This window comes from Barbatula barbatula (assembly GCF_947034865.1).
Source record: "Barbatula barbatula genome assembly, chromosome: 16".
Lineage (NCBI taxonomy): Eukaryota > Metazoa > Chordata > Actinopteri > Cypriniformes > Nemacheilidae > Barbatula > Barbatula barbatula.
In genome coordinates, this window is record NC_136779.1 from 6,716,774 (window position 1) to 6,737,225 (window position 20,452).

General features: G+C 39.2%; 3 protein-coding genes across 4 annotated transcripts; 2 read left to right on the forward strand and 1 right to left on the reverse strand.

Annotated features, from left to right (window-relative positions):
* Nucleotides 1-3,341: 3,341 nt before the first annotated feature.
* crygmxl2 (crystallin, gamma MX, like 2) lies at nt 3,342-5,127 on the forward strand. The gene is made up of 3 exons (XM_079476714.1): nt 3,342-3,470; nt 3,941-4,183; nt 4,646-5,127. The coding sequence occupies exons 1-3, from the start codon at nt 3,462-3,464 to the stop codon at nt 4,922-4,924; spliced, it is 531 nt and encodes a 176-aa protein (XP_079332840.1). The 5' UTR covers nt 3,342-3,461; the 3' UTR covers nt 4,925-5,127.
* Nucleotides 5,128-5,996: 869 nt separating this feature from the next.
* On the forward strand, nt 5,997-8,782 carry crygmx (crystallin, gamma MX). The gene is made up of 3 exons (XM_079476092.1): nt 5,997-6,148; nt 6,357-6,599; nt 7,185-8,782. The coding sequence occupies exons 1-3, from the start codon at nt 6,110-6,112 to the stop codon at nt 7,458-7,460; spliced, it is 558 nt and encodes a 185-aa protein (XP_079332218.1). The 5' UTR covers nt 5,997-6,109; the 3' UTR covers nt 7,461-8,782.
* Nucleotides 8,749-18,934, reverse strand: aldh18a1 (aldehyde dehydrogenase 18 family, member A1). Of its 2 annotated transcripts, XM_079476090.1 has the most exons (18): nt 18,774-18,934; nt 18,110-18,222; nt 16,611-16,762; nt 16,162-16,311; nt 15,342-15,446; nt 15,095-15,253; nt 14,710-14,800; nt 14,414-14,538; nt 14,199-14,343; nt 13,508-13,581; nt 12,980-13,079; nt 12,664-12,884; nt 12,428-12,565; nt 12,117-12,312; nt 11,646-11,767; nt 11,339-11,525; nt 10,575-10,670; nt 8,749-10,494 (listed from the first exon to the last, which is right to left on the reverse strand). In XM_079476090.1, exons 2-18 carry the CDS (start codon nt 18,201-18,203, stop codon nt 10,298-10,300), a joined length of 2,352 nt encoding a protein of 783 aa, XP_079332216.1. In that variant the 5' UTR covers nt 18,204-18,222; nt 18,774-18,934; the 3' UTR covers nt 8,749-10,297. The 2 variants fall into 2 exon arrangements, with proteins under 2 accessions (XP_079332216.1, XP_079332217.1); XM_079476091.1 differs by lacking the exons at nt 18,110-18,222; nt 18,774-18,934 and having other exon boundaries at nt 16,162-16,324; nt 16,611-16,727.
* Nucleotides 18,935-20,452: the final 1,518 nt, after the last annotated feature.

Consider the following 20,452-nt stretch of genomic DNA (forward strand, 5'->3'; position numbering starts at 1 on the left):
GACATGTATTCATGAAATTGAGTGCATTCTAATGCATTCTAATGTAGTATAGGACATTTCCAAAGTAAAAACACTGTGATTAAGTATAGAAACTTAAAAATGAGAGCGGAAATACTTAAAGGTGCTGAAAGGTGTCATTCTGTCTTTAGAGGTGTATAAAGACCTTACATAATGAAGCGTTACATTTTTATTACGTTATTATGAGCTATTTCTAACTACATACATCGTGGGTCCCATTACATGTAATTCACCATGTTGTTTCTACAGTAGCCCTAAACAGACAAATGTAAACATTCGGCAAAATGTGAAGACATGTTACTCCTGTGTCAGCCACCATACTGCTTTAAAAGGGAGGAGTGGAATGAGCCGTTGTTTGAAATTTTGCAACCTCACCACTAGATGCCGCAACATTGAATAGACTGGACCTTTAAATTCTGTCTAACTTTCAAGACTTTCAACTTTTCATATAGTATTTCCCAGTCAAAACATTTCTAAATATCTTACCTGTTCTTAACTGTTATATTATTATATAATGAAAATTATTTAGGGTATCTGTGCTTGTAAACACTGAAATCCTCTTCTCTACAAGAAAAGTTTTATAAAATGCCCAAGAGAGAATAGTGAAGGTTAAAGAAAAAACACACATAAACAAACTTTAAAGGAAATAATAACTGCATGCATTATTTGAATGGCTTCAGAAAAACCCCCAATCCGTCCATGCTTCAGTGTATATTCCACCACTATTTCCTCTTTTAATTGTCCGCCAAAGAAAAGATGGAGCACATCAGACGCACGCCTGGCAAACGCTCAGAGCTGGCGCCAAGCGCAGGCACCGTCTGGCGATGCCGATAGCGTAGCTCGTGCGCTGGCAGGGACAGACACGGGCCGCCTGCAGCTTCATGAAATAACAGGAGGATGATCTCCCAGCTAAAGGGGTCCTCGTCTTCGCCTTCCTCACATGGGAGGCTTTGGCTCGCTCGTATGGGCGGACTGGGACTAAAAAGTGGCCCTGGACTTCTTTCTCGGGGCGGCCCACAAAACCCAGCTCGCAACATAACATAATGAACTTATGCACGAAAAAATGTAATGTCAAAATGACATAAAAGCCTGCCTAAACATGTCACTTTAATATAAGGTAATGTATTTAAACTGACCATGACATGTTGTGACTAGACTTTGCTAACAAATATTGTTTTAAATCAGCGATCAAGTCCAAAATCAACATCATACAGCATCATACAACATTCTTTGACACAGAAATCAAAACAAATAGGAACAAGTTATATCCCCAGAGTGGGCCGACCGACATTGAGCAACGGCCCACCGGGAAAACTCCTATGCGCTGTAAAAAACTATTTATCTATATATAGGCCTGGTTTCCCTCTGAGGTTTTTTTCTCCTCCAATGGAGTTTTGGGTTCCTCGCCACCGTTTGCATACTGTTTTGCACTGTTTGCCTGGCCGGGGGGGCTGCTAGAATTTGATAGTCTTATTTAATTGACACTGCATATATTTATCTTGTATATTTTCACTATGATTTCAGAGGAATTTATTGTGTGTCTGATATTTGACCTGTGTTTTGACTTCCATAACCTTTTATGTTTTACTTATAGTCAATGTTTTCTTGTACAGCTGCTTTGTAACAATGAAAATTGTAATAAGCGCTATATAAATAAAGCTGACTTGACTTGACTTGACATTGTTTTTTCCATTTCCTGAAAAACAGCTAATACGACGATGATGTAACATGCATGGAAATTGCTTCGTGTCATAAAGATGAAAATAAGAGCTACTTATTTTGCATCTTTATCACCTCAAAAAAAAAAACAGGTCTCATGTAAAACAGTCTACTGTTGCTCTCTGCCGTGTCCAAAGCAACTCGTCCATTTTCACTTCTTTCTCCACCATAGAGGATGCAAAAGATCTTAAGTGTTGGCGTTTGTTCTCCAGGGGGAACCAAGAAAGAAAGCTTGGGCTTATTTGAAGTATTCGGCACCGTGTGGGGAGGCAATGACTTGTAGTGCTTTCAAGATTACTATTTGCAAGCCTATGATGTGGGAGAACCATTTGCGCGAAGTACATGTACAGTATTTCGGCAACTAAGCCAGGGTATAAAAAAGCAAAGGCGAAGGGTAAAGTTAGATTAAACTATATTTTCTCACCATACGGTAGCGCCAATGAAGAAACAATTATTTGCAGTATATATACATAAAAATGCATACGTTAAGACATCTGACAAAATGCTTGTGACCGTCAGCTCAAGCCATTGACACATACATTAAACAAAGCTTTATTTACAACTTTTGCCACCCGGAGAGCGGACTTGTGTTTTAATACAATGCCAGGGGGGTTATCAAAGAACAGTGTGGCTATTGTTATACAAACCCTGTCTTTCTCCAGAGCACAAAACAATACACAAAACAGAACGCTGCTCCTCATCTTGATGAAAGAGAGATGCAGAGAGCTCAGCTCAGCTTTGAAAGGAATAAAAACACAAGGGCAGCCCTCTTTGGCCTATCAGCTGTCAGCTGAGGGTTCGCTTACGTCTACTGTCCTTACTGAGTTGAAACAACCATCACGCAGAAACACAAATACACATGAGCCATCTCAATGCAGTTTTATCAAGGCCTTGCATCAGTGCCGGTCTTCAGGCTATGGAAGCGAAAGGGCGGGAACATATTAAGTCGACACCTTCCAGAACAATCAATATTGTCAGGTTCGCTTAGGCGTGCAAAAGAGAGACCAGATGTAATATATTGTGTACTGTGATGAAATCACACACAAATGTTATGATTCCGGCGATAAAAATAAATAATTCAAACTCCGGACCGACTGGATGACAAAACGTCTGTCGGTTTGGAGCGCCCTAATCTAAACAGCATGTGACAGCTGTGTCTCCCTGTCATTGCATGATTGATGATGACATAAAAAAAAGCTATAGAGAAAAACTTTTGCCATATAGGGATTTAAAAAATCCTGTGATGAAGTTATTTTATCTGCTGGCTCAGTGTTCTTTGACAAAAGCTATGTTATGCTAAATTAAGTTATGAAGTTAAGAATCATACATGTACAAATGGAAATCTGACTCTTCATTCGATTCTTTGACCTTTGAATCAAACAACACTTATATACATTTTGTTAAAATTGTTTACATGCTGTTCTTACACATACACAACAAATGCCATTATAATAGCGCCTGATCATTTTTTCGACAGTGGGCTTCCAAGGCTCATGAGATGAGCGGAATTTGTAGGGTAAACTCTAGAATTCTGCAACAATGAGAGAGTGGCTTTAGTTGTCTTTAGAGAAGTGAATAATAGGTGACGTTTTCAAAGGTAATCTACAGTCTCTGTGACGTGACTCTGCCAGCAGTATCTATACATTTGCAAATGACTATAAAAGGTCAACCGGGACCTCTATGGCAGTACGGCAGAACGGCCAGGACTTTCCTAAACTGCAATCATGGGGAAGGTAAGGTCCGAGCACGGCTCGCTGTCACACTGGAGCGAAGCGAGCTGTATAAAATCGATGTTTGTAAAACATAGGGGTTGTTTGCCATTTCAAATACACGTACGTATATGATGGACATACGATTCGTGTCTGGAGTGAACTAAATCCAGGATTCAGCAATTAAATATTGTAACTTTTCCTGTATGTACACAGTATGTACACAGTAAAAAAAACTGTAGAACTATGTAATTTTTGGAAACTGCGCTGTAAAATGTAATTTAACCGCTTTAACAATATTTTTAAAAAAATAACAGCAAAATTCTGTGAATTAAAACAAATTTTACTCTAAAAATCTAATTACAGAAATAGACTTCAAATTTACATGTCGGTTGTAAAACATGTACATTTTACATTATGTAAATTTTATTTTAGGCTTTTTCTGGCATTATCATTGACAGCTGATCGTGTCTAATTCTTTCTAATTCTTACAGATCGTCTTTTACGAAGGCTACAACTTTCAGGGACGCTCTTATGAGTGCTCTGAAGACTGCTCTGACACCTACAGGCACTTTAACTGCTGCAACTCCATCCGGGTCATGGGAGGTCACTGGGTGGGCTACGAGAAGCCCAACTACATGGGTTATCAGTACGTCCTGGGCCGTGGGGAGTATCCTCACTTCCACAACTGGATGGGCTTCAACAACTGTATCAGATCTTGTCAGATGTTCCCCCCTGTAAGTCAATCAAACTGATGGGTTTTATTCCACACAGTCTTAAAAAAGCTAACATCAGTCAATGAGCCCTTTGAAGTAATTTATATATGCAGGAAAAAAACTGGTTCACAGGTCCACCTGGAGATTAGGTTATTTGTAATGGAGCAAGACACGCTCCGATGCTCATCATCATTCCATTCATCTCTGTTTTTTGGCAGTGGAAGAATCACTACACTGTCACTAGAGCTGGTTCGACAAAATGACTAAACGTCTACTTGAAATCTTTGAAAGTTGCACATTTACGGCAAGAAGTCATGTTCAAAGGATTTAGTCTCTGCAGAAACATCAAGAAGGCAGAGCTTCGGTTTTCCCTTCCTAATGTTATGACAACTGGTTGCTCTTGTGCCCTATAAGTCCTCTGAATTATACCCCGACTATTTCTCAAAATCTCTTATACTGTTGTTTTTTCTCCCCAAAAACCAGTACAGAGGAGGTTACCGCATGAGAATCTACAACAGACCTGAAATGAACGGACATATGATGGAGTTCCCCGAAGACTGTCCCAATGTCTACGACCGCTTTGGCAACCACGGCATCTACTCCTGTAATATTATGGAGGGTTATTGGACCTTTTATGAGCACCCCAACTACAGAGGCCGTCAGTATTTCCTGCGACCTGGCGAGTACAGAGCCTGCGGTGACTGGGGTTGCATGAATCCCATGATCGGCTCTTTCAGAAGAATGAGAAGCAGTGTTATGTAAACATAATCTCTTTTTTAATAACCATTAAAGACTTTAAAACTCTTTAAAAGCTGTATACATTTATTTTTTCACTTTCACTTTAAATTGTACATTTATAAAATGTTCTGCCAGTTGTTTCCACTGATCCACAGCCCAATAAACATAATAATGATTGCACCTTAGGGATACACTGAATGTTTGGCAACCGAAAATGGTGTTCGGGCGAATAAGTGAAACGGTCGAATACATTCTTAACGAACATGACGTGTCATATGATCAAACTGTGACCAGCGCAGAGAGAGAGAAAGAGTAGGAGAGCAAACAAGATGCACTTCATAAGTCTATCCAACCTGTAGGCAGTGTGTGGAGCATATACTGTCATAAGTGTCAGAGAAAGACACTTGCCGCGCCGGAGTAAAATTTCTTTAACCTACAGTGGTCGCGTTTTACATTTCATTTCGTTTATTCATATTTTTAGCTTATAATGTTGAATGACACTTTTTTTAATGGAGCGTTTTGTTTTAGGGTTACAGAGTATGAGTACATTCCGACAGCAGTCAGTTATAGGCCCAATGTAGGCAATTCAGGAAAGGAGAAGGCTCACTTTCTTGCTTTAATTTAGCCTACTTGATTTGCTCAATTTTATTTTAAGTTATATTGTATTATATTGAAAAGCAAGACAAAATTGAAAAAGCACATTTTGACCATTCGGTTAATGCAGTATTGAAAAAACTGGCTAAATAAATTGAAGAAATACGGCCAAGGGTTTCATTTTTATTCGGTTTCGGCCAAGAATTTTCTGTGCATCCCTCCAAATCCAAATTTGATGGAAGAATTCATTTTTGTCTCATTCCAAAACATAAAACTGACAAAAAGTTGATATAAATTCATGCACATCTCTAGCAGCAACTTACAATTTGTTCATAAATTAATTTGCCATATGCAAGTGCACAGCATTCTGTATACATGTCAAGCCCTGACACAAAAAAAGCACAGTTTGCAACTTTTTTGTCCCACACTAAAAAGTGCAGTGATGCTGTCTGGTGTCTTTGGTGAGAGAGCTGTAAAAACACAAAGGAGAACACATGCTGCCAGATCTACAGTTATGTGAACTCTATAGAGCATGTGTGCTGACAAGACAGTTCTGTAAATCACACACAAAGCCCTGATCCATGCCGGGTCTATAAAGAGGTCCTGACCGCAGAAATGGTGTGGTCCACTCAAAGAACAGACACAATGGGCAAGGTAAGTGAACATACGTGGTTGTGGAGTTGAGGCCCTTTTACCTAAATACAATTATATTTCAAATAATAAACGCTAGAGAGAGAGAGAATACTGAAGAGAGTTTGCAGTTGCAAAGCCATAAAGGAAATATTTTTAAGGATTTGAATAATTGATGATTGAAAAATGTTCCTCTAAATCTGTAATCCTGTTATTAAAACCATCCACACAGATTACCTTTTTTGAAGACAAGAATTTCCAGGGCCGTCAATATGAGTGTGCTGGAGACTGTGCAGACATGCAGTCCTACTTTTCTCGCTGCAACTCCATCCGTGTAGAGAGTGGCTGCTGGGTGGCCTACGAGAAGCCCAACTATGCGGGATACCAGTACATGCTGCCCAAAGGCGAATATCCTGATTTCCAGCGCTGGGCTGGATTCAACGACTGCATCCGTTCCTGCCGCATGGTTCCTCCAGTGAGTCTCCAAATCTGTCCATTTAAAGAGTGTGCATTATGATACAGTATCATAGGGTTATGAATACAATTTGTATCATGAACAATTTCAACAGATAGTTCATCCAAAAATTACATTCTGTCAACGTTTATTCAAACTTGTGCCCTATATGACTTATGATTTGTAGAACACAAAATAAGGTATTTTGATAAAAGTCAGTGTGGTTTTCTGTCCATGAAATGGAAGTCAATGGAGGCCAGTGTTGTTTGGTTCCCAACGTTCTTTAAAATATCTTCTTTTGTTTTAAAGAAAGAAAGGTTTGGAGTGAGCAAATGATAAAATAATATTGACTTTTGGGAGAACTTTGCAGATTTGCAAAGTCATAGCAAAATAGTGAAGTTTTACCTGAAGTAATGAACGGGTATCTATTGGTCAAACAAACTCACACAGCCATCGTTTCTGTAATGGGCTGGTCAGATAAAAAAAATTAATATCACTACAGGGCCATAATGTTGATATGTTTATAAATAGTGTTGCCTTTCAATAGCTGGGAAAGTTTCTAGCAATATGTAAAGATTTCCGTATTTCTGATTGTGTCTTACCAAGTACAAGGGGAAATATAGGATGAAGATCTTCGAGCGCTCTGATTTCGGTGGTCAGGCGATGGAGCTGAATGAAGACTGCCCAGATCTGCGTAAGAGATTCCACAATGGAGAGATCTCCTCAGCCAATGTGATGGAAGGCTACTGGACCCTCCACGAGCACCCTAATTACACTGGCCGGCAGTTCTTCCTGCGCCCCGGAGAATACAGGAGGCACATCGAGTGGGGCAGTCCAAGCCCTAACATCGGCTCCCTGCGACGTGTGACTGACCTCAACTGAAGATCCCAAATATCACAATCCCTTTCCTAATGTGTCAATAGCAGCCTGTCTATGCCACGACTATGTGCGACCTACATTCACCTCAAGGTGATGGGGTCTGTAAATCTGTTAAATGTATTTGTGATGTTGAGCTTTGCCTAATAGGGATATTTGTCCCCTTCAGCACTGTTGACCTAGTAAGATGTGTATTTTAACAGCTCCCTTCCCAACAACAACTGATAATAAATTTGATTGAAATGAAATGTCTTTTGTGGGCTCTGACCAACAGTACCGTAGGTGGCTCAACTATAGTTTCTTATTTTGCGTAATGGGTCCAGTTACATTATATCTGCTTAGTATTGCATGATGTCATCTTGTGAGACAAAAGAAAATTATTAAAGAAACCGACTTGTTTTTTTGAACAGAGTTATTAAAGAACAAAAAAGGGGAATCTAAGGAAGGGAGAGCAGAAGTCTTTTAAAGATCACATAGTGTGAAGCGGGCGCTTAGGGACCATAAAAGAGGCCTGTTTTAGCGGCATATCCAAGCGTAGTGCAGACTCAAAGACGGAAAAGTCAAAGTGGCCTGGTCTTAGCCCCAAGCATGCGGCACTCTCATAACACAAAACCAAGTCCATATCTCAGTTCATGTATTTTTTATAAGGCGTGGATACCGAGGCCTTTTAGAGATAAATATCAATTATTGAAATTGTTAATTAGAATCCTGTAATAGGCAAAGATACAAATGAATAAATAACATTGAGCATTAATTATTGATTTGAAAAAATCTCTAGAGAATGAGTTTGAGTCTCGAAAGATCAAGGAAAAACAAAAAATATGAGTTTTGGCCCCCGAGTAATGTTCAATTAAAGCTGTACTGACTCGCTGTGAAAGTCCAAGGGCCATGAGACCGTCTTGAGACTGACTCTTTTTTCATTTTCATATTCAAGCGCCCAAAGCCTTCAAAGTGAGCCTTGACAAGATATCTCATCCATATACCCAATTGACTCAAATATCAAATCAAACATTATATAGCAGATGTAATTTCTCCTGAACATAATCCAAGAATCTTCACAAAGTACAAAGAAATAGCTCAAATAGAAATGTTCACAAAATTTACTTACTCTTTAGCCATCCCAGATGTGTCTGACCCCTTCCTTATGCTTAACATATACATTATGTCCATATAAAACATGTCAAAGTTCCAACAAAGCACACACATTCATTATAACCATAGTCCAAGAAACAATAGGTGTGCAAGAGAAAACGTTCATTAAATCAAAATACTAAATCTGAGACTAAAACATTATGAAGGTACGACAAAAACTTTATTTAATCACGAGGCTTGCAAGAACCAATTAAATTTGAGGTTTTCAACATAGCGTAGTTGTGTTTATCTGAAGAAAGTAAGTCATATACTGTCCATCACATCACAGATGGCATGATAGCAAATGAGTTGTTGACCCCAAAATGAAAATTAATAATATAAAGTCAAACCATTACTAAATAAAAAATGGGAAGGTTCAATGCAACAAAGTTTGTAACATGTTTTTGTATTATAACTAATCATAAATTCCTAAACTACATAATTTCAAGCCATTATGACTTTCTTCTGTGGAACACAAAATGTACAATTTATAAACAATCTTTAACAATTATAATAAATTGGGCTGGCTTATTTTGACGCTTGAAAGTTCATGTTTATCATTTTAAAGTGATATGCAACAATTATATCTTTAATAAGTTTTTTCTTTTATATTCCACAGAAAAAAACGGCATAAAGGTTTGGAACAACATTAGTGTGAGAATTATTTTACTCTGTTAACGATTTTAGTTGTAATTTAGATTTCTTACGACCATGTGTATCTTTCTCAATTTTGGCAGTAACATTCTCATCATTACAAAATTTATTTTAACTTTTTTCATCCCGACAGACATTGGAACACAATAACACATCAATAAGTCTCTATTTCTCTCCATGTCTAGATCTTCTTTTTGATGATGTCTCATTGAGCATTTTGGAGAAAAAAAAGATTCCCGAGTCGAAAGGCAGTGGCAAGCTTCAGTCTCTTCGCGTCCTCTTCTTAATCCTCTGTAGTATTGTTTTATACTGTTCCATGTCCCACTTAGTACTTGGTAAGACCTACCCCCTACTGCAAAACCTCTTGATGTTTCTCACACTACAACGCACTTTAAAAAAGATTAATAATCAAGTTCAAAATGGCTTGTTGCCTTCTTATTTTTCCTGCATTCTGATAGGCTGACTTAATCTTTCTCCGAACATCTTTAACATTTCAAGTGGTGTGCTATGGTTCTACAAAAGCATGTACAAAAATATTTTTTAAATATACAAAAAAAAAGTTTATTCAACATATAAAAATTGTAAACATCTCAGAATCTGTATACCACCATTTACCCTTTTTGTAGCATTACAGCACTTTAACATTAACAACAAGGCCCACAGCAGCGATTCAGGATGAAGGCCGTACACCCCAGGGTCAATTTTACACCGATGACAAATACATTTCTACAGTATACATGATCAATGCGCAAAAGAAGCCAGGAACATAACAAGTGAAAAATCTGAAAATGAAAAATGTAATATGGAAAAATGCAACTGTCCATTCAACAAACATTTTGAATGGCTCACCTTCACTGCAGTTTGGTCTGGCAATGCAAACACTGAAAGCTAGTAAAAGCTCTGATAAGTATAATACCTTCACTAAATTGTTTCCTATCTGTGTCTGGCTCATTCCAAACACATTTCCTGAAGTGGGAGAGGTGTCGCTTTAAGAAGATTTGATGGAAAAGACAGTAAGTTGTAAGGAATTCGCCTATGGATGCTTTTCCTAAATGTTTCTAGCTGGAGGTTCTGCGGCCGGGAAGAAGCTGTGCGACCGGGAGGCTCTCGTGAAGGAACTTCATGCTGCCCTGCTCTGAGAAGTCTGCAGCCGTGTGGCCGTCTCCCCGTAAGACCCACTTGGAAGTGAGGAGCCCCTCTAAGCCCACAGGTCCACGGGCGTGAATACGGGCCGTGCTTATACCGACCTCTGCACCTGCAAAGCACCACAGGGTCAATATGGGATTAGAAGAAGACATTTAAACCTTGAAGAAACTAACATGAAAGGGGTTTTACCAAGGCCAAAGCGATATCCATCCGCAAATCGTGAGCTTGCGTTCCAGAAAACACAGGCACTGTCCAACTGTTGCAAAAACAGCTCTGCTGTGTCCTCTACAAAGATAATATAAAGATGATTTCCCGAAACATAGTATATTGCACATAATGTAGCTGCACGCGTTTTGGATGAAAGTTTATGACAAAAGTAAAAGCTATATGATAAACTAGTTTTATAAAAGTATCTTTCAATTCAATTCATGACACCATAACAAAAACAATCTGCTTTATTCTCTTATGCAAACATTTTAAAATGATCTGAATTTGACTGAAACAAAATCGCTGTGCATTATTAGGCCATATAACATCCGTTATAAGTGAGAAACGAGTTCCTTAAATTATTTCACATTTTCTCTTTTTGACGTTTATTTATTGTGAGTTAGACGTGTTATGAACAAAGTGTTTCACCCATACATTTAGCTTAAAAGTAATTAAGTTTTCTTTCCTTAAAGAAGGAACGGAATGCATTAACTAACAAAGAAATAAAAAAATATATTATTATTTTATATATTTATATTGTATAGAATATTAAATATTTAAAATGCCCTATTATTGTTAAGATACTGATAGTGTTTAAATGCAAAAACAATCTTGCCACTAGATGGCAGTGTAGCGTTTAAAATGCTTTAAGTTTACAACAGCTCCCAATATCGCCACTTCAACATCTTGTCTAAACTGATTATATTAATAATTTTCTTCAGCATGTGAAATGCATTGACACTTGCCATTTTCTGTGACTATAACATCAGTGTGTGAGCTGCCGTATTTATGGATGTGATCCACAGCCTCCTGCATACTGTCCACCACTTCAATAGAGCACTCCAAATCCCCATACTCGGTGCGCAGAGACTTCACTTCTGATGGGCTGAAGGTCAGGTAGGACGCAAACTTAGGACCAGCGTGGATCTTCACCTACATGATTGAAGACATCGGTATCAATTTGAACAGCAGTTGTAAAGTGTTGCCTGAGCACAGATCTATGTAAAAGTTGTCATTTTGGGGAAACTAAGTATATAGAGATATAGCTCTCACTTGTTCTGTCCGCAACATGTCGATGATCTGATCAAACAAAGGAGTTCTGAGAAGGTCCCGATGCACCAGGAGGGTTTCCATGGCATTACAGGCTGCAGGGTAGTCGCATTTGGAGTCTCGAACTGGAAAAGATTTTCATAATAAACCCGCAACGTCAGCTATATATATCAGCTACAACATCAGCTATAAAACAATGTTCATAATAAACCCGCAACATCAGCTATATATATCAGCTACAACATCAGCTATAAAACAATGTTCATAATAAACCCGCAACATCAGCAATATATATATACATACACACACAAAAGCTATACATGAATCTCAAAAAAGCACATACAGCCACAGAACAAATTTAAAGAGAATTTCGAAACTATTTTCAGTTTTTCAAAATGCATATGCTTTCAAATATTCAAAATAGTCTAACTTTACAGCTCACGATTATATGTGAATGTTAGGATGCACTCTTACTGATTTTGAGGGCTTTGTCAATACTGGCCTCATGGTCCACATAAACATGGCAGATCCCCTCACTGTGACCAAGAACAGGGATGCCCTTAGCTGCTCGCTGAATATCTCTGACCAGCTGAGAAGAGCCACGGGGAATGATCAGATCGATCATCTTCTCCAGACGACACAGATCTTCCACATCTTCACGTGTGCTCACCTGCAACACACAAAGAAAGTATCTGTGACATCTCTGAATACAGAGAGGGTGACTGAAGACAGATAATGCCATGTGACTAAATCAACTTCTGCACACACAAGCGTTTAAAAATTACCAGCTGAATGGCATCTTTGACTCCATGAATGGACAGGGCTTCTTGGGCGAGTTCATGCAGAATGTGATTTGTGTTGGCGGCCTCTTTGCCACCTTTTAGCAAAAGAGCATTGCCACTGGCGATGGCTAGAGCGGAAACCTGTGTAAGCAAAACAATTTAAGCAATGCTTGTATCCAAAGCAAATTTGGATAATTTACACTTTATGTTTTGATTAATATTTGTTATAAATGGGAAACCTGAGGCAGGCAGTCTGGTCGGGACTCAAAGATGACCAGGAGTACTCCTATGGGCACAGTGATCTGCTCCAGCTCCAGATTGTTCGCCACGCGGGTCCTGCGCAGAACCCTGCCCACGCTGTCCTGAGAGGATACGGCGATCTGACGCAGACCGATGGACAGACTGTTCAGCTTGGATGAGGACAAACTAAGTCGCTTTATCATGGCTGGAGACATCCGACCTGCAATATCACCAGATGAGAACCAAAAAAGTTGTGATAACTGTATTATGAAAGTATGCATTCAAACAAGTAGTATTCACTGCAAAACAAGTTACCCGAGTTGATCGCTATATCCATATCCTTTTTGTTGGCAGACAAAATTTCCTTTTTCCTCTCAGTCAGGAGGTCGGCAAACATGCAGATGATGTCACTCCTCTGTGGGCAAATAGGCCGATAACCAGCAAAACACTTTAAAGTACGCTTAAGATTTAATGTAATGTAAATATTGATGTTGTTAATGACAGACAAAATCAAGAGACATTAAAATGTGTTACTGTAAATATGTTTCCTATTAATTTCAATTAAGGAAGTTAAAATGGATTTAATAATACAGTAGATGGATTGTTATGGATGCTGTCCATAGACAAAAAGTACTTCAAAAGATTTCAGCAGTTTGGTTAACAGCTTCCATCTTGCAAACTTCAACCACACCCTCTTTTTAAAACCAAAAAGGATTTACTATTTACAAAACCTTGTAGGCCTGTCACAATAAAAGGTGTTGCACCAGAATTAATATATGAAAATCACTTGCAAATGTTTCGAAAAACAATAATTTAATAGTGCTTTAGAAGTTCATATCTAACCTGCTCCGGTTCCAGGGAAGAAAGAACCCTGCCAGCTGTGCGGGCCATTTCTGTCTGCTGCTCAACTGTGGGGCCTGGGGATGAAAAGACATGGAATTTACATTCACATTTAGCATACGCTTTTATCCAAATCAACTTACAAATGAGGTAAACAATAGAAACAATTGGATCAACATAAAGACAACAATGTCACTCAGGCATGCTGAAATGCGTGCAGAAACAGTTGGATCATCAGGCTGAAATGCCAAGTGGAGTTGTGTATCATCCCATAGCAGTGATAGAAAAAGCCATGTTTCTGAATGAAAGAACCTGGGGATGTCATGTATATGGAAAAGAGCAACGGTCCAAGCACTGAGCCCTGAAGCACCCCTGTTTTCAATTCAATTCAACTTTATTTATATAGCGCTTTTCACAATTTGCATTGTTCCAAAGCAGCTTTACAGGGGAAAATTTAAAAAAAAATAAAAACCCCCAAAAAGGTTAAACACGCTACATGGTGTTTTATATAATAAATTAAATTATTCTAGTAAATAATATCTAATGTCAGCATATGTTGCATTAAGTGAATGCTTGGCTGAAAAGATGCGTCTTTAGTCATTTAAGGTCATTTTAGTCATTTGTTTGATTTAAGGTCACAAGGACAAAGAAAACTGCCATAAAGCAAGCGATCAGTGGAATGGGAGACACTCACCCGCTGGTTTGACCTCGGAGAAGAAAGTTCCAACTTTCTTGCCCTCGACAATGTCAGTGATCACATGACCTGTGACCTTGGGGTGCGTTCCGTTAGCAATGACGACAGATGTCCCTCCCTGAAGAGCCCAGAGAGCTGCTTTCACCTACAAATAAAGAATTAATTTCAAACAATCACATTATGCACACATCTGCACATATCCTCCGCAATGGCACCTTAGCTTCCATTCCTCCAATCCCGACTCTTGACTTTGTGCCATAGGTAATGGATTGCTGGTCCCCGGGGTAAAATGTGTCCAAGAGCTTGGCGTCGTCGGACCCTGGTGGGCTATCGTAAAGTCCTGCAGAGTGACAAAAGTTATTTATTGATTAGCTTATTTTCAGCCGACGCTTTTATCTGAAGCATCCAGTGCTTCAAAGATATCAAGTTTGTTTTGAAATTCATGACTCCCAGCTACAGGAAAAACATAAACTTAAGACCAGAAGTAAAAACTGTCAATGTGCAATCTCACCCTCTACATCAGAGAGAGCGATGAGAAGATCTGCCCTCATCTCCACCGCAAGCCGTGCCGCGAGGCTGTCGTTGTCCTTGATACTGATAACCTAGAATATAGAATACAGAAATATATTCCATAGATACAGATTGAATTATTCTACACTAAACAAATGTGGAAAAACCCCAACCAGTGTGTGATGTGCACAGAACGTAAGCGATAGATCTACACCAAAGACAAGCGCACGTTGGTTCCCTTACAGATTCAACATTAACAGAAAAAACCCTCAAGCTGAAACAGTGCAGAAGACAAACATTAAGCCTCTGCATTGTTTCCAGCATGCGGTTCTAGAAAGGATAGAGGTCAGGTGACCAGAATGCAGTTTTCAGTCATTTTTACCCACATTTACCCCCTGAAGGTCACTGTTGGGTTCTGGGGGAGGCACCACTGCATCGTTGGTGTTGATGATGGGCACAATATTCATCCGCAGAAGCTCGTGGAGAGTGCTGTTTAGATTCCGTCTCTTCTGGTCGTCGTGGAAGTCCAAGTTTGTCACCAGGATCTGAAACAGCAACACGACCCATGAAAGAGTGCATGTACAGTATGTGTGCTTTCTAGGTTCATTGTGAATATGACTGTGCATTGTGTACCTGTGCTGTGCAGGTGCTGTACTGAGTGAACATTACTTCATACAGAGCCATAAGACCGCTCTGACCGGCAGCAGCACAGGCTCTCGCCTCCAAAACTGGCAGTGCCTGACAAAAACAAACTTGTGAGTGATGACATAATATAATGCAATACATTCTGCAACGGTAATCTTAAAGGTTCTGTGTGTAATTCTTTGCAGGATCTATTGACAGAAATACAATATAATATACTTAACTATGTCTTCAGAGATGTATACCTATTCATCTAGTGTACCTTACATAATGAAGCCTTACGTTTTTATTAGAATGAGCTATTTCGATCTACGTACACCACGGGTCCCCTTACATGGAATTCACAATGTTGTTTCTAGAATAGCTCTTGACAGACAAAGCGAAAAACGTGACGAAATCTTTGTTCCGTGTCAGTCACCGTAGTGCTACAAAAGGGAGGGGAGCAGTGGAGTGAGCCTTTGGTTGCAATTCGTAAAATAGCTAAATTATATAAAATGGACTTTTAATGGGTTCAAGCAATATGCATGTGAGAACATAGCAAGGAATATATTAATGCAATGGTCTTCAACCTTTTTCAGTCTGAAGACATTTTGTACATAGAGAGGTACATAAAATACCACATGAGAGATTTTGAGCAGAATAGATTTTATTAAGAAACAACACTCTAGATCTTTCTTTTTCATATTTAAAAAGAATCAAGTTGAAAAAAACCCGTAATATTGTATTTTTTAATGCATTTCAATCAATAGATCTCAGTATTGTGATGTTAAGCAATAAATTAATTAATGCAATTCAATAAAAGCACTCTCACCATGTCTTTAAGTTGATTCTGGCCTGAATGCAAAGCTTGTCTGACGCTTTGCGAGAGGAGAATTTCATGCCTCAGTCTCTGTTTTCCGAATGCTACAGCGCCACTGGTCACGATCATCATCTCTCTACCCTGATTCTGGAGCATCGCCACCTTAACAAATGATCTAAATCCATCAATAAGTGTCATAATGTGCCAACAACTACACATTATAAACAGACCTATTATTGTAAATTACGATTTAACATACTAAATATTGTAATATCGTTATGGCCACAATCTCTAAGGATCATTTACTGTCCCAGAAATTGTTGACTTTTTAAAAGGAGGAGACTGTATTTTCAAAATATCAATCATGCATATGATTCCAGTCAACCCTTTACGAACTGCACATTTATGAAATAATTCAAACTGTGCAATGCTAGGCCTCAACTCATGACCTTCATCTTTACCTGTTCTACGATTGAAGCAAGCCTCCCCAAAGCAAGGCCGCACTCATCACCACGGGTCACTACAGCACTGCCAAGCTTGACGACAATTCTCTTGGCCTGGCGCAGCTCACTACGGTGGGCAAACGACTTACCGTGACCCCGTGCCAGGGGCACTGTAAAAAAAAAAGGTACATTACACCACTGACGCAAAGCATGGAGTGTGAGAGATGGTGAGGAATAGAGATCAGCAGGGAGATAATGCCAGGAAAGCAACCACTGAGGAGCCAAGCCATGCCAGGAGTGATGATGGATAGAGTGAATGATGGGTTTGTTAGAGTGCCATTGATCAGGAGTTGAGTCGCTAATGGGTTGTGCAAAACAGGTTAAACCCACAAACAAGCAAAAAAAATATGCACCCCACCCCATTTTAGATTAGGAACACTAGCCTTGTAATCATCATCAATACGAGAAAACAGCAAGCGCCAAACATTAGATTTTTGGGGTGGAGTGTACAGATGACTACACAGTGTTGCAAAAGTTAAACAGAGACAGATTATAAATTCATGCAAAAATTTAAATTCTGTCATCGTTTATTCACCCTTCGTGATTTTAAGCCTATATGACTTTCTTTTGAGGGACACAGACAAGATATTTTGAGAAATGTTTATTGGTTTTGTGCACATACAATGGAAGTTAATAGAGGCCAGCATTCTTTACAAAATATATTTTGTGTTTTGCAGAAGAAAGTCTTCTGGAAGACTTCGGATGATGAATAAATAATGAAATAATTTTAATTTTTGGGTGAGCTATCCCTTTAAAGCAGTGTTTCTCAAACTTTTCCTGCCATTCCCCACTTTGGAGGTTAGGAAGGGGTGCGAGCCCCACCTGTCCCCAATAGCCAAAAACAAAATGGTAAACGCTTTGGTTAAAAAAAACGTCTGCTAAAAGAAAAAGACTAAATGTAATAAGGTCAACTGTCTGTCTTGGTTTTCTCTGCGGGTGCAGAGTTTTCTTTTCTTTGCGATCTGATGTTGTTTTAAGTAATCTTAAGTTTTAAGTGTATGGTCAATAATAAAGTAAATAATAGAGATGACAAAATGTCCACCCATCTGTCGCGCCCCACTTGTCATGTCTCTATTCCCCACCAGTGGGTCCCGCCCCACACTTTGAGAAACACTCCTTTAAAGCAATAAAGCCAGAAATATGGGACAAACCACTCACAAAGTACAGCACCCATCGAAGCCCCACCAGAAAATGACACAGTAAAGGATGCCACATCAGCAAAAGCAAGACAACACATCTGGCCACTGACCGCACAAAGCCTGAGCAAATCACGTATACAGTGAATGAAAGAGATGAACATGTAGTAAATCGTGACTGATGTTAATGTGTTGAATGGGAACATTATATAACTCCTTATTGGATTCCTTGTCAATTACTGATTGAGTTTTACACAAATAAGAAACAGGTTGTCTACAAACTTGGATTCACGTGGCAACAGATACACAATCAACACTTACTCTTTCCTTGTGAAGCAGCTCTTCTGGAGATTTGCAGAGCATTTTGTCTTCTTGTTAAAAGCTGAGAGCATGTCAACAGTCTGTGAAGATACATGGCGACCTAGTCTGTTTTACTGAAATGGAAATAAGGAAAATACAACTCGTTTGATCAATTCAACTCACGTCAGATGCTGGTTGTTATCAAGCAAGTTAAGCCCGAAAGTCATTATTTACATAAGTTATCATTGTTCGACAAAAACACAATAACTGACCACAGCCACGAGTGTATTTAAATGCGAATGCAAACAAAACTTGATCCAATCCCAACTCGCATATTCAATTCAATAGGAAAACTGTAATACACACACCAGAGAATAGCTACAGGAGATCAAGACCGTGATATGTCATCGGTTTAAATGAGAACATACAGATTACAAACAAAAAAAGCTTTCATAAAAGATATAATTAACGTTTGTCAATAGTAATAATAACATTTGAATCACAGAAAACAGTCACAATAAAGAACAACACTTCTATCTTTCTTGATTTGATGCAACTTTCTTTATACACACGTTGGATGATGCAACGCATCATGTATGATTTAATGGGCCAGCGTGGCGTATCTCGCGTAATTTCAAAGTACAATACCGTTCAATTTAAATAACGTGGGTCTCATTTTACATACCTTAACCTGTTTAAATAAATATTCCTAATCCAGCTCAAATTCACTGTCAATGTTGCGCTCTGTTGTGCCACATCAACTCTTAGCGGCGGCTCTCGTGGATTCCGCCATGTTGACGTTCATCAACGTAGCTACGTAACGAGCGCAACGTACGCTTGCTCGCCATTCGCAGAGGAAGTACGCTCGGATTTCACGGATACATGGATACATACGCAACTAGACCACTAGAGGGTGACGTATAAACATCTAGAATCAGTTTTGTTTGTTATGGGTCATCTACATTTCTAGTCTCAGACACATGACAATGGACTTTTGTACATGAGGATGTGTTGCATAATTGTCTAGTCTTACTGCTTTAGTGAGCTAGAGTTCTACACATGAAAAACTTTCCAAGCAACTGCATGTCTGTTGTTTTTTTCTGCATTGGGGATACAGGACATGGTGTGGTTAAATCCAAATGATTTAAGTGAGCCATTAACACCTTTATATTGCAGCGGAAATGTAATACAATTGCTTATGACCACTAACTATTTAAAATACTTTGTATCAGATTTTAGTTTTCTAGTATTCTTAGGTCTATAACTTTGCATGAAAATTAGCAGGGCGCATTCCACAAACTCTCACTTTAAAGGCTTTGAACTTACAACAAAGTCAAGACAAGTCAGAAGGTGCTTTTGGCACTGATAGTGGGGAACGCCTCACAATTGATGTTTTTCTGTTTATGGAGAACATACGAACTATATCGACAGCTATTGAGGCTTGATTTCAAAATAATTTCGTTTTTTGTTGGTATTTTGTTTATATAATGATGTTTTTAAAGTGTATGGTGCTGCATGGATGAATTTGTGGTGAATGACATCACGGGGGTGTGATTTCACAAATGCAGAAGCTCTTAACAGCTTATGAACGTTTTATTAAATAGGTTTAAAAGCTATTTCAGAAGGCGCCAATAGAGCTTTCTGAATGGATCATATCTCTTTCACGCAGCTGATTCATCCCATCATAAACTCGTATTGTCTGCTATTGCAATGATCTGTGCCGAATGTATTCTTCAAAAAGACCGTAGATGTGTTGAGAAAAAGAACTTGCAGAAATGTGAAGTTACATATAACGAAACTACAATAATGGTGGCACTATGAAAAAAATTTGTTTTGTTTCCTATTTTTAAAAGTTACATTGCGAAACGCCTGTACGGTTCCCTATCGATACTTCACTCGTACTGCGTAGCAGGACGCTATGGGGAAAACTCATTTTTCTCCGATGACTGAAGCAATTCAATAGCGCAGTGAAAACTGCACGGTCATTGGTTGGAAAAAAAGTAAAACTTTAAACCAATGGTAGCGGAGCTGCTGGACCTGATGGCTATATAAGCCGGCGCATCGCCGTAGAGTCCTCAGATCTCTTCTCCTTCAGCAACGACTCTTCTTCGCCGAGACTAACTGATTTCGCCGTCGAGAGCACTTTCTGCCGAAAAGACCCGGCTCCAGACCTGTGGCGACTCACCCCAAGCCAGTTCCGACGCAACAGCCGGTGAGAACCCCTACTGCTCAGAAGGCCGCTCTCATGTCTGCCCAGTCCCCCCGGTTCAGTTCCGGGTGCCGGCGAAGTGTTGATAATGTGCAAGGTTGTAAGTGTGGGGCCTGTTCCAATGCCCACACAACATACCGCAAAATGTTTAATAA